General features: G+C 41.0%; 1 protein-coding gene across 1 annotated transcript in view; it reads right to left on the bottom strand.

The window, feature by feature from the left end:
- Positions 1-12807: 12807 nt before the first annotated feature.
- Positions 12808-16983, bottom strand: part of psmg1 (proteasome (prosome, macropain) assembly chaperone 1) — a 35694-nt gene continuing 31518 nt past the window's right edge. The window contains exons 6-7 of the mRNA XM_060833214.1: positions 15001-15137; positions 12808-13233 (exon numbers count right to left, since the gene is read on the bottom strand). Of these exons, the coding sequence (XP_060689197.1) occupies positions 13159-13233; positions 15001-15137 (212 nt within the window). The 3' untranslated portion in view covers positions 12808-13158. The remainder of the gene's footprint in view (positions 13234-15000; positions 15138-16983) is intronic.

Below are 16983 nucleotides of genomic sequence, written 5' to 3'. Positions count from 1 at the left end.
TTCTCCTCTAACCAAAACAAAGGACTCTGTGGCGTGTTGATAAGGGCAGGATTTTGATAAGTTAAGTTAGTTAAAAAAAAACTTCTCGTACCTTTTTCATAACTTTAGTCACAAATCAGATAAAGCATAAGATTAAAAATGGCAGGAGATCTCAGACCCGTGTTATGCGCCTCTTGCTCAATGTGAGAGCTCAGGGACACAGCTGATGACCCATCTAAGATGCAGCTGTTGTTAGACCGCTCTGGAATTGCAGATGGACTCACTTTGGAGCATACGCAATGCTGAGGGGGTTGTGAATAGCACGTTTAGTGAATTGGTCGCACTGCAGATTAGGATTGCTGAGAGAGAAAGGGAATGGGTGACCAAAAGACAGAGAAAGAGCAGGAAGGCAGTGCAGGTGTCCCCTGTGGTCATCTCCGTCCAAAACAGGTGTACTGTTTTGGATACTGTTGGGGGAGATGGCTCACTAAGGGAAGGCAGCAGTAGCCAAGTTCATGGCACAATGGCTAGCTCTGCTGTACAGAAGGGTGGGAACAAGGGTGGAAGGGCTATAGTGATAGGAGATTCAATTGTTTAGCTCTGAGTGGTGCTGGAAAAGCACAGCAGGTCAGACTGCATCCTAGGAACAGGATAATCGATGTTTCGGGCAAAAGCCTTTCATCAGTTGCTGCCCGACCTCTGTGCTTTTCTAACACCACTCTGATCTAAACTCTGGTTTCCAGCATCTGCAGTCCTCACTTTTGCCATAGGGGATTCAATTGCAAGAGGAGTAGATAGGCATTTCTGTGGTCGAAAACGAGACTCCCGAATGGTATATTGTCTCCCAAGTGCACAGGTCAAGGATGTCTCGGATCGACTGCAGAAAATTCTCAAGGAGGAGGGTGAACAGCCAGTTGTCGTGGTGCACGTGGGCACCAATGATATAGGTAAAAAAACAGGATGAGGTCCGAAGGAAAAACATAGAGAGTGAGGAACCAAGTTAAAAAGTAGGACCTCAGAGGTAGTAATCTCAGGATTGCTACCAGTGCCACATGTGAATCAGAGTAGGAATGATGAATGTGTAGCTTGAGAGATGGTGCAGGAAGGAGGGGGTTCAGATTTTTGGAACATTGGAACCAGTTCTGGGGGAGGTGGGACTATTACAAATTGGATGGTCTACACCTGGGCCAGATTGGAACCAATGTCCTTGGGGGTGCTTTTGCTAATGCTGTTGGGGGGGTGGGGTTAAACTAATGTACAGGGGGATGGGAACCAAATGAGAAGGTTAGTGGATATGAAAAAAGTAATAATTAAAGCCTGTAAGGAACTAGATAATGAAGTTAACGTGACTAAGATGAAGAGTAGGCAGGAAGTGGCAGATGAATGCAGAGGGATGGTGGTCTGAGGTGTATTTGTTTTAAGTATGTACAATAGGTACGACAGGTGAACTTAGGGCTTGGATTATTACCTGGGAGTATGATGTTACTGCTATTGCTGAGACTTGGTTGAGGGAAGAGCATGATTGGCAATTAAATGTCCCAGGTTATCAATGCTTCAGGCGGGATAGAGAGGGAGGTAAACGGGGTGGAGGAGTTGCATTACTGGTCAGAGAGGATATCACAGCTGTGCTGAAGGAGGGCACTATGGAAGACTCGAGCAGTGAAGCAATATGGACAGAGCTCAGAAATAGGAAGGGTGCGGTAACAATATTAGGATTGTACTACATAGAAAGATGTAGGAGCAACAGGGTGCTGGTAATAAGAAATTGTAATTTCCCCAACATTGACTGGGACTCACTTAGTGTGAGAGGATTGGAGGGAGCAGAATTTGTAAGGAGCATCCAGGAAGGTTTTCTAGAGCACTATGTAAGTATTCCCATGCTTGAAGGGGCCATTCTGGGCCAGGTGTTAGGAAATGAGCCCAGCCACGTGGTTGAAGTTTCAGTGGGGGATTCTTTGGGAACAGTCATCACAATTCCATAAGTTTTAGGATCTCCACGTACAAAGAGAGATTGATCCTAAAGGAAGAGTGCTAAACTGGGGGAAAGCCAACTCTACCAAAATTCGGCAGGAGCTGAGGAATGTTGGTTGGGAGCAGCGGTTTGAAGGGAAATCCACATTTGATAGTGGGAGGCTTTTAAAAAGAGGTTGATTAGAGTTCGGGAGAGCTATGTTCCTGTGAAAAATGAGGGATAGAAACGGCAAGAATAGGGAACCATGGATGACAGGTGAAATTGTGAGACCAGCTAAGAGAAAAAAGCATGCATACATAAGGTCTCAGTGACTGAAGTCAGACGAAGCTTTGGAAGAATATCGGGAATATAGGATTGATCTGAAATGAAGAATTAAGAGGTCTAAAAGGGGTCATGAGATATCCTTAGGGAGCAAGGTTAGGGAAAACCCAAAAGCCTTTTATTCATATATAAGGAACAAGCGATAACGAGGGAAAGGGTTGGCCCACTCAGGACAAAGGAGGAAAGAGGCAACATTAGAGTGGTGCTGGAAAAGCACAGCAGGTCAGGCAGCATCCAAGCAGCAGGAAAATCGCGTTTCGGGCAAAAGCCTTCATCAGGAATAGAAGCAGGGTGCCTGCAGTGTGGAGAGATAAATGAGGGGGGTGGGGGTGGGGAGAAAGTAGCATAGAGTACAATAGGTGAATGGGGGTGTGATTGGAGATGATAGATCAGAGAGGAGGGTGGGGGAAGGTAGCAAAGAATGCAATGGGTGAATGGGGGTGGGGATGAAGGTGGTAGGTCAGAGAGGAGGGTGGAGTGGATAGGTGGAAAGGAAGATAGGCAGGTAGGACAGGTCATGGGGATGGTGCTGAGCTGGAAGGTTGGAGCTAGGGTAAGGTGGAAGGGGGGGGAGGTGGGAATGAGTCCACATTGATGCCCTGAGGTGAAGTGTGTCTAGGTGGAAGATGAGGCGTTCTTCCTCCAGGCGTCGGGTGGTGAGGGAGCGGCGGTGGAGAAGGCCCAGGACCTGCGTGTCCTCAGCAAAGTGGGAGGGGGAGTTGAAAAGTTGGGCCACAGGACGGTGGGGTTGCATAGAGTCAGAGAAAACGGGTGATATTCTTAATGAGTACTGTGCATCAGTATTCACTGAGGAGAGGGACATGGCGGATGTTGAGGTTAGGGATAGATCTTTGATTATCCTAGGTCAAGTCGGCATAAGGAGGGAGGAAGTGTTGTGTAATCTGAAATGCATTAAAAGTCCCCAGGAACAGATGGAATCTATCCCAGTTTATTGAGGGAAGCGAGAGAGGAATTATCTGGGGCTTTACCAGATATCTTTGCAGCATCCTTGAAAATGGGGGAGGTCCCAGAGGACTGGAGAATTGCCAATGTTGTCTCCTTGTTTAAGAAGTGTAGCAGGGATAATTCAGGTAATTACAGCCTGATGTGAGCCTGATGTCAGTGGTAGGGAAGCTACTGGAGAAGATACTAAGGGATAGGATAGATACCCATTTGGAAGAAGATGGGCTTATCAGTGATAGGTAGCATGGTTTTGTGCAGGGAAGGTCATGTCTTACAAACCTAATAGAATTCTTTGAAGAGGTGACAAAGTTGATTGATGAGGAAAGGAATGTAAATGTCATACACCTGAACTTTAGTGAGGCGTATGATAAAGTTCCCGATGGTAGGCTGATGAAACCAAACAAATGCAAGGTGACGCATTATGGAAGATGCAATTCCAGAGTGAAGTGTATAGTAAATGGAAAAGTCCTGGAGAAAATTGATGTACAGAGAGATCGAGGTGTTCAGGTCCATTGTTCCCTGAAGGTGGCAACGCAGATCAGTAGAGTCATCAAGAAGGCATACGGCATGCCTTCCTTCATTGGACGAGGTATTGAGTACAAGAGTCGGCAGGTCATGTTACAATTGCATAAGACTTTGGTTCGGCCACATTTGGAATACTGCGTATATTTCTGGTCGCCACATTACCAAAGGAGGTGGATGCATTGGAGAAGGTGCAGAGGAGGTTCACCAGGATGTTGCCTGGTATAGAGGGTGCTTACTATGTGGAGAGGCTGCATAGATTAGGATTATTTTCATTGGAAAGAAGGAGGTTGAGGGGTGAGCTGATTGAGGCCTACAAAATCATGAGAGGTGTAGGCAGGGTGGATAGCAAGAAACCTTTTCCCAGAGTGGAGGACACAGTTACTAGGGCTCATGAGTTCAATGGGAGAGGGGAAAAGTTTAAGGAAGATATACATGGAAAGTTCTTTACACAGAGGGTGGTGGGTGCCTGGAAGGCGTTGCCAGCGAAGGTGGTAGTGGCGAGAACAATAGCGTCATTTAAGATGTATCTAGACAGATATATGAATGGGCCGGGAGCAAAGGGACACAGATCCTTAGAAAATAGACAGTGGATTTAGATAGATGATATGGATAGATGCAGGCTTGGAGGGCTGAAGGGACTGTGCCTGCCCTGCAATGTTTTTTATTCTTAAACATGATCAGTTGTCACTCCCTAATGAGCGAACAGTTTATGATCTGGTGGGGTTATGGAGACTTTAATTTTTCTACGTGTTTATATTCTCCAGCTATTTGTCAATGTTACAGTTCATTTTCCTACACAGAGATCCTTATTGAAGACTTGAGTTGGCTTAGAGGCAATTATTAATTAAATAATATCTCTTGAGAGCTCCCCTTCAGAAAAGATGTACTCATTCCTTTTATTACAGCATCTGTTAATAAACTGATCAGTATACTCTTAGGGTTGCTGTCTGTTTGAAATGAGGTGAAGTCTGTTAGACCTGAAATTCATTTTTATCTGGAGCTGGACTTCAAATGCCTTCAACATCCTTCTTGAGTTTTTCTGATCATCCACAAACTATAAGAACTAGGAACAAGAGTCAAAAATTCAGTCCCTCAATCATGCTCACTGATGACTGATCTCATCTCGGCCTCAGATCCTGCTCACTTACCATAACCCTTCAGACCATTACTAATTGAAAAGTTATCTCCTCTTAAATTTACTTAATGTTCCACAGATTCATAAAAGAGATAATTTCCCCTCATCTCTATTTTAAATCTCCTACCCTTTGTTCCAAATTTCTCATTTTAGATTACCCCACAAGTGGAACCATCCTTTCTACATCTACTTTGTCAAACCCTTTTAGTATCTTCTCTGCCTTAATTAGATCCCCTCTTTCTTCTAAACTCCAGAGAGAGTATAGGCTTAAACTGTGCAATCTCTCTTCATAAGACAAGCCCCTCATCTCTGGAGTAAATACAGTAAGCCTCCTCTAAAGTGCCTCCAATGCAACTACATTGCTGGTCAGGTAAAGGGACCAAAATTGTATGCAGTACTCCAGGTGCAGTCTCACTAATGCCTTGAACAGATGCAGCAATACTTCCCAACTTTTATAAGCTATTCCTTTAGTGATAAATTCCAAAATTCCATTTACCTTCTTCATTACCTGCTGTACCTGAATTTTTCTGCAATTCATGGATGAAGACACACAGTTTCCTCTGCACCAAAGCACTCTAAATTTTCTCTCTATTTAAATATAATGATAATAGTTTAGAATGACCAGATGTATCAATTCTATGAAGCCTTTCATGCCCACGGCAAGCAAGATTTTCAAATTAAGATCATATATTGTTTAATCTGTTAATAGAACTATATGTGTTGTTGGCACATTTAGAATACAATAAAGATATCAATGGTTGCCCAGTTCATAATTTAGTGTTTGAATTCCATTTTTTGTTAAAGGTACTTGTTTTTTTTAAAATGAAGTAGAGTGCAACGATTTGTTTGTTCATTCCTTTTCCTGGTTTCACTTCTCTACTTTTTTTCTTTTCCCCTGCTTCTCTTTCTGTTCCTTGTTGCTGTTATATTGCTGGATTTGGTCCATTCAAGAGTGTTGTTTTGAGAATTCAGTCCCAGAGTTTAAAAATTGCAGGCTAGTACCTTTAGAATTCAGCTTGCAGAGGGTAATTGTGCCAAATAAGGAGTGATGATATCAAATAGGCTTCCCTCTGCTTTGGTGCTGATTTGGAGAAGAAATAGAAGATTTGATTGTGTATTAAACAACTTTTTCAGTCTTTTAAAAGCTGTGATTTGGAGATGCCGATGAGGGACTGGGGTGTACAAAGTTAAAAATCACACAACACCAGGTTATAGTCCAACAGGTTTAATTGGAAGCACTAGTTTTTGGAGCGCTGCTCCTTCATCAGGTGATTAAACCTGTTGGGCTATAACCTGGTGTGTGATTTTTATCTTTTAAAAGCTGTATCTTCTTTTCGAAAATCTTTCCAGCCATGCTGTCTTGAGCATCGATTGGACTTTTTCTAAGTCAAAACGACAGGCACTCAGGTTATTTTTTTAAAGGTATACAGATCTTCTAAACAGAAAAATATTTTAGATTTTAATCAGAAGGAAAGTAGCACTACCTTCTTGCTTGCATATGCTATATTTACTAATCTGTACTCACAGGACCTGATTTTTCTACTTATCTGGATATTTTTATGGTCCAAGGCTGTTGTCTAATTGATTGTTAGTGAGATTTCAAACATCTACCTTGGAGGTATTGGAGTTTTGTTTTAATAGATGAACACCATTGCTAACCAAGGTAGGAGTTTTGCCTCCAGCAGGGTATCTTATGGCAATATAAATTTTATTCCTGGTAACATAAGAAACTAAATTGTAAGTAATGTGGTATTGAAACATCCAACAAGCATTTGTTATGGCTCACTAATATATACAATTATTATACACACACCCATGCCTGGGCTAACATTAAGCTATTCAGTTACAAAGAGGAACAAGCTTCTGTCAGCATGTTATGCTTCATGTGGCCCAAGTTAAGATGGAGTTTGTGACTTCTATATCTGAAGGTTACATACTAAAAGATACAGTGATGATGTCATGAGCATGTCTCATGAAGGTGTTTATTGTAGGTATATGAGTTGTGTGATATAACATAGCAATCACAGGAAATCTAAACTTTGAAATGCACAGTTTCTGGAATTGCATTAAATGAGTCTCTATAAAAGTAGGGAATGCCTCACTTAAACATCAAAAGATGAATTTCAACCTAAAGTGTTGTCTGATTGTCAAAATCAATAGCTTAGACCAAAGTAATAAAACAGAGCTGCAGGGCCATCTAGTGGTGTCTGACTATCAGTGAAATGTCATCACTCAGAAAGACGTGAGCAAAAAGCAACACATTAGTATCCACATAAATGATTCAAATGATCCAGAAAAACACTTTCATATTTACTTCTAATTGCTGCCTTCTGGAAGGCTCTTACTTGTACTGAGATTCAAACAATATTATAAGGAAATGGTGTAATGGTGATATCCCTGGACCAGTATCACAGGAGGCTACGTTTGTTGACATCAGTGCATTTCACCTAAACGGGTTTGGGTTAAAGTTTAAAAGGGATGCAGCTTGTAACCAAGGTGGGGCTGGGCAATGATCAGGAGATGCAGAGCAGGGGAGGGATGGGTTAGGGTGGAACCAGGAACCAGGGGTCAGGGACTGGGTTGAAGTGGAGTGGTAAGCTGCAATTCGAACTTTTATCATACATCTGGGAGGCCAGACAGAGCCTCAGTTTAAGTCTAATTCAAAGACGGCACCTCTGACAGCGCAGCATATCTTGTGTACTGCCCTGGAACCTTCGAATGTTGTACTCAAGTTCTGGAGTGGGATTTAAACCCAAAAATAGAGTCATAAAGATGTACAGCATGGAAACAGACCCTTCGGTCCAACACGTCCATGCCGATTAGATATCCCAATCCAATCTAGTCCCACCTGCCAGCACCCGACCCATATCCCTCCAAACCCTTCCTATTCACATACCCAGCCAAATGCCTCTTAAATGTTGCAATTGTACCAGCCTCCACCACTTCCTCTGGCAGCTTATTCCATACACGTACCACCCCCTGCGTGAAAAAGTTGCCCCTTAGGTCTCTTTTATATCTTTCCCCTCTCACCCTAAACCTATGCCCTCTAGTTCTGGACTCCTCAACCATTCAGAGGCATAAGTGAGCACTAGTGAAATAATTGGTGAACTTGTTAGTAACAAAGAATTGCTGATGCTTGGAGGAAAAGCCGAACAGAAATTTCCAGGAACATTATTACTTCAAATGTAAAGTTTAATCAACTCCCTGAGAAATTCTCTTGAGTACAATCTTTTAAAGAAGTCATTAAAAATAAATCAATTACAACTTTTCCTCTTGGGTTTTGCAGCTCGTGTGTTTTAGTTTTACATCTTTCAGTTTACATTAAGAAAATTCTGCAATAATCATTTCCTTTTTCTATCGGGTATGATAGGTTGGGTGGAAATCTCTCAGTTACAGAAATGGCCCTTGCTGGCTGCGAAGAGGGCAAGAAATTTCTGCAAAACATTTGAGCACATACAAAACCTGTGCACTTTCCTGAAAAGCTGTTTCAAGTGAAGGTTGGTGTTGCCTCATCTGGCCTACACATGCACCAGACACACTCTTCTTATTATTCACCTCTGCTGCCCAGAGGTCCCACCCACTTCCATATAATTTGTCTGCTGTATTTCCTTTAGAACTGAAGCAAGACTTTTGAACTCAATGATATTTCAGAACAATTTAAATCCAGTGTCACGTGTTATCTCTGCTTTGTTCTGACTTTTTGGTTGATTTTTCAGTGTACCAACTGTAATTAAAAAGACAAGAAAATTATAAAAAAATAAGATCCTCACCCTCATGGAGGCACTCTTCTTAGATAACAAATATGTCCCTTGCACTTTTCTTCCTTTCACGGGAAATAATTAGCCCCAAAAAGAAAGTCAAATTAACCAGGTTCCTGCTCTTGATTGTCCTTTCTGTAAAGTTATCACAATGTCATAGAATTCAACAGCACAGGAATTCATTCAGGCCTATTCCAACTCATTAAAATAGCAACTCAAGAGCGTCCTTCTCTCTTTTTTGGGCCGAAGGGCCTGTTTCCACACTTTAGGGACTCTACAGTGAAAGAGAAAATTCTCCCTAAGAGTGCTTAACCTTGATGAATGTTAAAGCTGAGTTTGATCTTGTAATGCTATTGTTTTTATTGTATATAAATACCATGGTACTGGGAATGGAGCAGAAATTCAAAATTTACCAGTGAACCTGAGCTAGGAGTCAGAAACAGGAAGAACAAAGCGTCCAGCAAATTTTGACTTTTCTAGTATAGATCTAATTCCTCTTTGAATTGTTGAACTATGCCACTAAGTCTATAGTTCCTGTCAATATCCCTTCTGGCAAAACACATCACACCAAACCTCTCTATGTTACATGCCATCTGCATTCATAACTGGCCTATCAATGTTGTGCTGCAGGCGATAACATTCTCACTGTGTCTGACTCCTCCTAGCTCGGATTCACTGGTAAACTTTGAATTTCTACTCCATTCCCAGTACCATGGTATTTATACACAATAAAAACAATAGTATAACAAGATCAAACTCAGCTTTAACATTCATCAAGGTTAAGCACTCTTAGGGAGGATTTTCTCTTTCACTGTAGAGTCCCTTAAGTGTGGAAACAGGCCCTTCGGCCCAGAAAATCCATACCGACCCTATGAAGAGTAACCCACTCAGACCCCTTCCCCTACCCTGTATTTACACCTGACTAATGCATCTAACCTACACATCCCTGAACACTACGGGCAGTTTGTCATGGCCAATTAACCTAATCTGCACATCTTTGAATTGTGGGAGTAAACCATGGCACCAGGGAATGAATATCATCCTTCAAAACTCACCTCAGTACTCAGAACAGAAAAGTAGAGCTAATAGAGAGATTTTAATGATAAAATTTAATTTATTGTCTGTTACTAGCATTGTCCCTCTGCCACCATACATAGTGCAAATAAATGCACATCTGTCAAAAATAAGTTCAGGACTTTAGTATTCTAATTGCTATAACAACCCATCATCTTGCAATGTTGGCATCACAGTACTCTCCTGCATGTCTTCTAGTAAACTACTTCTCTCAGTAATAAGCAGAAATATAATAATTTAAAGCATTTTTATGAGCACAATAACTCCTGCTGTGGTCTCTCTCCAACTGAAAGCATCTTCCTAAGGTGAAACATTTGCCTCCCTGCGTTTTGCATTTTACGAGATAAAAAGTAACTTGCAATTAACTATGTAGCACCTTCATGACCTCAAGACCATAGGCAATGAATTGCTTTGGAAATGTTCTTGAAGGTGAACACAGTGCCCAACTTGCATAGAGCAAGCTCTCAGAGATCAAGCAATTATACTGATTGAGAGTTAAATATTGACCAGGACATTACTCCATTTTCTGCTTTTAATAAAGTTACAGGCTCTTTCACACCCACTGAGAAGGAAAACATACCCTCAGAATGACGTCGGATCCAAAGGCAGTGCTGGCAACAGAGAGGCCTCCGTAATGTGATCAAGTTTCTGGTTTGAATCTGCAATCTTCTAACTCAGTGACAAGAGTGTGGCAAAATTGGCACAATGTGGGCAACAGCACTTTGTACAATTGTATCATATGCATCTGTAGACAAATCCAAATTATTATCTTTGTATATGTGATTTAAAGGCTATTCCTGGCACATAAAATGAGTAACAAAACGTACAAACCCAGGTTGCTATGAAATTGTGTATAAATGTCATATTGATGGATTGACATCTATTTTGGTGCTCCCATTTAGGAGATATAACTGGACACATAACATGCCAAATGTCAAGACTAAGTATATTCAAACAAGTTGAATCAAAGAGTAAGAAACAGAAACTGAAGTACAGCAGAACTAATTATGCTTCCTGCTTCAGATTGCCAGCTTGTGGCTTCAATAATGCACATTGCTGTGGCTTGATCCCACCTACCATACTTGCTCCATTGGTGTTGATTGGTTAGAAAATGCAGAATCAGAGCAAAACCATAGATATTCACAGCTTTGGCCTCTATGGAAGAGGAAAATGAACTGTACCAAGATCCAAAAGGAAGCTGATACCTGCGTGGGCATTTGTGTTAAAATCCATTGACACTTTACAACTGAGCCAGGTGACCAGACTTCAAGTCTCACCTATTCCAGAGGTATGTATTAACATCTCTGGATATATTGATTAGAAAATATCTGGACACTAGGCACAACCTTTTTCAACCTATATTCTCTAGATGTTGACATAATTAGCAAAGTGGTCATATTGAGTTAAAAATCAATCTTATTTAAGCGTGACTGGACTCACACATGGAACTTTCCAGATAAAGGCAGCAGGATGGCCTCACAACATAACCAGTAACCTTCAAAACAGGAAGTGGAAATATATTCCTGGACAACAGTTTTAGGACTGTTTGACAACTTCTTGAAGCATTCTGTCTTACAAACCTGAGGCAAGCTCTTCACTTCCTGATATTGTTTCAAACTGAATTCAAACATAAGACCATAAGACATAGGAGTGGAAGTAAGGCCATTCGGCCCATCGAGTCCACTCCGCCATTCAATTATGGCTGATGGGCATTTCAACTCCACTTGCCCGCATTCTCCCCGTAGCCCTTAATTCCATATAAGATCCTGAATGGATTTGGAAGGTTAGATGCTTAAAGGATGCTTTCATTTGAGGTATAGACCAGACTACGGACATACAGTTTAACAATAAGACAATTTAACGGAAAGAGGATTTTTTTTCCTGTCACTGAATTCCCTTGCCCAGATGACAGTGGAAGTGGCCTCATTCAACATCGTTGAGGCTGAGATAGCTGGATTCTTGATCAAAGAGGAATCAGATGGTAAATGGGTTCATTCAGGAAACTAGAGTTGAAGCCATGGTTGGATTGTCCATAATCTTATTGACCTGTAGAACAAGTTTGAAGAGCCAAATGGCCCACTTTAGCACTGATGGTTCTGAACTCTCAAATCAGTCCAGGCCTGTACATTGCCAATCTAGTAACCAAAGAATGATTTTTAAAAAGTTAAGGCACAGGAAGAGGCATCCAGTACACTGTATCTGCACTGGCCAAGAAAGCAAACAAAACCAGCTGCACATTCTAGTCCCATCTTGCAGGACTGAGTGCACTACATTAACATGGCATTCTTTTTGATTGTGAGCTTTATCTATTAAACCTGAAAACCTAATTAGTAGCGTGTGTACTATTCACTTTGTCCCTGAATCTTCACCACTTCCTTCTTGTATTCAATCATTTCCGGCTTAACATGGTTCCACCTTCTCCTGTCCTCTCCAACTCCAAAGGAATATTTAATCCCTTCCTGATTTATTACAGTTCTCATTGATAAACTTGGTGGGAGGGAAGGATAATAACACTGAGCTTCATGGATAAAAGGCAAGAATGAGTTGAGGAAGTCAGCCCGAGACAAAGTATTTCCTCTCAAACACTTCAAACAAAAAGTTAGAAGTTAGAAGTTTACATACAGTATAAGGACAATGCCGTGCGTGTATGTCATATCAGAAATGGCAAAGGCTTGTAAGCTTCTAACTGTTGAAGCAGTGAATCCCACAGATTCACCTTCCCAGTGTTCAGCAGTCAGATCAGAACAATTCGTCATCAAACTCTTAAACAGCCTGTTATACAAAACAAGTTTTCTCCTCAATGCAGTAAATTTCTTGTGTTTAGTTTCTAATATCCAGCAGCGTTATCTTTCACCAGGCAACTGGTGTGGCCAAAGCTGTGTAATCAGTTGCTTGGAGTTGGAGAGTTTTTTTTATTTGATGAACAGCGGGTATCAGGAGGAAACAATGCAAGGACCAAATACACGGAACTGTAAATGTCAGAGCTTTTAAAACCAGGGCACAGAGAGGTAACCTCTCACCTACTCCCACCCCCAAAGTGTAAATATCAGGCAAATGACCTCAATAAAAAGAAACAAAGGTGTCTTTTCACTGCAGATTTTAATAATTGACAAGTCTACAGGATAATGGCAGCAATGTGACCAGAGCTGGATTGCAGTGGCTGATGGAATTAGCTCCAGACTGGAAATAAATGAGTAGTGCAACAGAAAAAAAACTTCAACATAGAAATAAAGCAGTGAGTAAAAAACATGAACAGTACACTGCACAATCTAACAAAATATTTAATTCAAAACACTCCAAAACAAATTGTCATAGTTTAATATTCTTAAGCAGTAGAAAATACTACTAAATACGGACAACAAACAAAGTATTTTTGGATATTTCTCAATTTTTTTTGTTAATTTTAAAATTGTTCAGATATTGTTCCAGTCTCATGTATACAGGTTGCTTTGGATCTTATTCATATCAACGAGCTGTTTCAGCATTTCTGCACTTCGGGAGGTATCCTGCAAGGAAACAAAGAAACCATTCAACAATGTTGGAAAATGCCAAAGCATTTTAGACTTGAAGAGTTCCAGGACTGTGCATGGTTACTCAGAGTGGAGGACAGGGGAAGAGAAATCGTCCAAGGTTCCCATTCCCAGTGACCCTTGTTGAAAAACTGTAGTGTTCTGTCCCACAACAAACCCAATTTATCCAACACCCATGTCCTTATTGATTAACACTGGCAAGTGCCTGTGCACTAGCAGCCCAAATCTACAACTCATCGCCTGATGGGTTTCCCTCATGGCTTTCCACTTCCTGATCTCTATAACTGCCACCACTGCTGCAACGTATCAAGCCATCACGCCCAAGTCCTCTGCTTCCAGTCTCATATTCAACCCCTGTCAGGTTTTTCTCAGTAGTCAAGATTATACAATTAAATCCTCTCCTGCTGCCCTCCACCTTTAAGACATTTCTTATGGCCACCTACTTTTAAGTAAACTTACAATTATTCCATCCAAAACTTCACTTCAGATCCCTGTTACCTTTATGCCTCTGTGAAGCTCCTTGGGATGTTTTTCAACATGTGAAGTGTAAGATAAACACATGTTACATGGAAATTGTAGCACCGAAATAGGCCATCCGGTCCAAATGCTCCATTCTGCACCACGTGAGTTAGATGTTGTTATGTCTGCCAGGTCAGGTTTGAGTCTGATCCTTTTTATGGTAAAGTAGCCTATTCATTCTCTGAACTCACCCCGGACAAACTCCTTAAGGAAACAGCCAAGTCACTGTCAAGAGTCCAATCTTTCCTCAGCAAAACAAGGACTGTCATCAACTTCAAGAAGCAAAATGGAGGAAATGCCCCTTTCTGTATCAATAGAGCTGAGATAGAGATGATCAAGAGCATCAAATTCCTTGGAGTAAATATCACCAACAATCTGTCCTGTCCCTTTCAATTCAATGCTACAGTCAAGAAAGCACACCAACAACTCTACATCCTCAGATGGTTAAGCAAATTTGGCATATAGGTGCGCCATAAAAAGCAAGAAATTACAGAATTGTTAATGCAGTCCAGTCCATCACGCAAACTGGCCTTCCAATCATTGACTCAGTATACACTTCCAACTGCCTCAGGAAAGTAACCCTCTCATCCCAGGTTTAGTCTCTTCCACTCTCTTTCATCAGTAGGAAGATACAAAAGTTTGAAAACACATACCAACGGATTCAAGAACAGCTTCTTCCCCACTGTTATAAGACTTACAAACAGATCCGTCACGTATTAGGTAATATTTCACTGCACCTTCTCTGTAGCTGTAACACTATATTCTGCATTCTGTTCTATTATCCTGATATACTTATATAAGGTATGATTTGTCTGGAAAGCATGCAAAACAATACTTTCCAGGGTATCTCGGTACATGTGGCAATAATAAATCAAATTATATCAAATCAGAATATGATACAATGACAGGCTGCACTTTGCTTTGTTGAATAGCCTGTTGGAACAGCTTCATAATCTCACACAAACATACTGATGAGCTAGACTGTTTTACAGGACTGCAGACTACACAACCATAACCCTCCAGCAATCAATTGGATTGATTCAGTACCACAGGATTAAGTAAGGGAGAAATGAGATCAAATTCTGGTTTTGAAGTTAAGTAATGAAGATGAACTTTACTTAATTATTTGAAAATGGATCACTAGCCTATTGCTATAAATAAAAAAGGAAATTAATGCCATGAGTACGTACATACGTGCACGCACACACACACACACGTCCTTACTTTCACAAAGGAACTCAGACTCTTGCAGGCGAGCACTGGCCGAAAACCTTCTATCGTCAGAGAATCTATCGTAGTCACATCACTGTAACAGTGATATAGGACAGCAGGTATTTGCTTAACCTGGCAGTAACTGAGGACTGGAACAAAGCAAAAGAAAATTCACTCATTAAAGCAAGCAATCTCTAGTATGATGTATGTATATAAAGATTTTTTATGAATAAAGTACATTTTTGAAATTAAAAAAATCGGACATGATTGTGAAGTAAACTCCCACCCCTCAGCCCCACCCCCAAAAGGTTGAAGGTTCAGGTACATTACTGAAGCACACAAGCCAGAACCTTTCAGTTCTTTATTCTTCCATGGGACGTGGGGATCACTGGGAAGGGTCATCATTTATTACCTATCGCAGATTGTTCTTAAAATGCATGCCACAGTGGCAGAGTGGTTAGCACTGCTGCCTCACTGTGCCAGAGACCCACAGTGTCCAGGGATATGTGCAGGCTTAGGTGGGTTAACCATGGCAAATGTGGGGTTACAAGGATGGGTGAAATGCCTTTCAGAGGGTCAGTGCAGACTCAATGGGATTCTATGAATGGCTTGCCAGGCCATTTCAGAGGGCAGGCAAGTCAACCAATTTCTGTCGGTCTGAAGTAACATGTAGGCCACTACTAAGCCAGATTAGTGACCAATCAACAAGTTATCATGAGACTGGTACCTGCACCTTCATGGGATTTGCACCCTCTTTCCCAGGGCATTAGTCTGGGCAGTTAGATTACTAGCCCAGTGAGATTACCACTCCACAAGCTACCTTCCCACATTTCTACACTACATCCTGGTCTGAGTTGACTGAGCTCACACAGGTTGGTGGTTTATTGTCACAGTTGGCCTTAGTACTATTTCCCGGCGAGGCTAATACATGAACAACAGCCACTTGGTGAAAGTCTTTCAGGAATGCAGCTGTTCCTGAAATCAAACCCTTTGAGGTACAGCCCTTTATTTGGGGAATTATGAAAGAAAACTACGGAGTCTGAGAAAAAAGAAGAATATATGTGAAACAAGTGTTGGGTGGGAATATTTGTCATTGGGGAACTCACATAAACACAGCATTTTAATAGGAACCAAACTGAAGCTAAATCCAATTGCAAAGAGAAGCAGTAATTTTCTGTCAACAAAGAATGGTGATAAATAACACCGCAATTTTAAAGGATATTATGAGTTCAGAAGGTCAGGCATGACAGACACCTCACCCAAATCTAAACTCCGTAACCTGAAAAATTTGCATTGGTTATGAGTATCTAAAGTTACTTCAGACCAGTTCTAAATGTGTGCTTTCAAAGCCTGTTCAGAATAACCTCACTGTGAAAGTGATGCCAGTGCTTTAATATCATACACAGGTACCTGTGAGGAAGGCAAGTGACAGCAAAAGGACCAGGTAATAGTACGGCAGTTCCACAAGGAAAGATTTTACAATTCTTACATTAAAAGGGGGCTTTGTTGATGTTTAACTAAGAAGAATTAAGGTTTTAAAATAGACAGCATAAGGTGAGGAGAAATGTTTATCAGGATGTCAGATCACAAGCAGATCACTTCACCCAGCGTCAGTGTTCATATTGCAAAAAGGCACAGAATATAACTACAAGAGGAAGCCATTTAGCCCCTGAAGATTGTTATGTGTTTCAATGAGGTCAAGGCTCATCTCTGACCTAACTATGTACCATTTTTCAAATATCCCTTAATACATTTGGTTAACAACATGTTATCAATCTCAGTTTAATAATTAACAATCAATTTATTATCAATTGCCATTTGTGGAAGAGAGTTCCAAACTTCTACTTCCTTGTATATATTTCCTACTTTCACTTCTGAATGGTTTAACTGAGAATTAAGTTATGCCCCCAATTCTAGACTCTCCAACCAGCAGAAACAGTTCTTCTATCTATATCCTATCCATTTCTCCTCAATATCTTGAAAACTTCAGACAAA

The sequence above is a fragment of the Hemiscyllium ocellatum genome, chromosome 12 (genome assembly GCF_020745735.1).
Source record: "Hemiscyllium ocellatum isolate sHemOce1 chromosome 12, sHemOce1.pat.X.cur, whole genome shotgun sequence".
NCBI lineage: Eukaryota > Metazoa > Chordata > Chondrichthyes > Orectolobiformes > Hemiscylliidae > Hemiscyllium > Hemiscyllium ocellatum.
The sequence above is the reverse complement of the archived record's forward strand: the minus strand, read 5'-3'. Positions and strand labels throughout refer to the sequence as shown.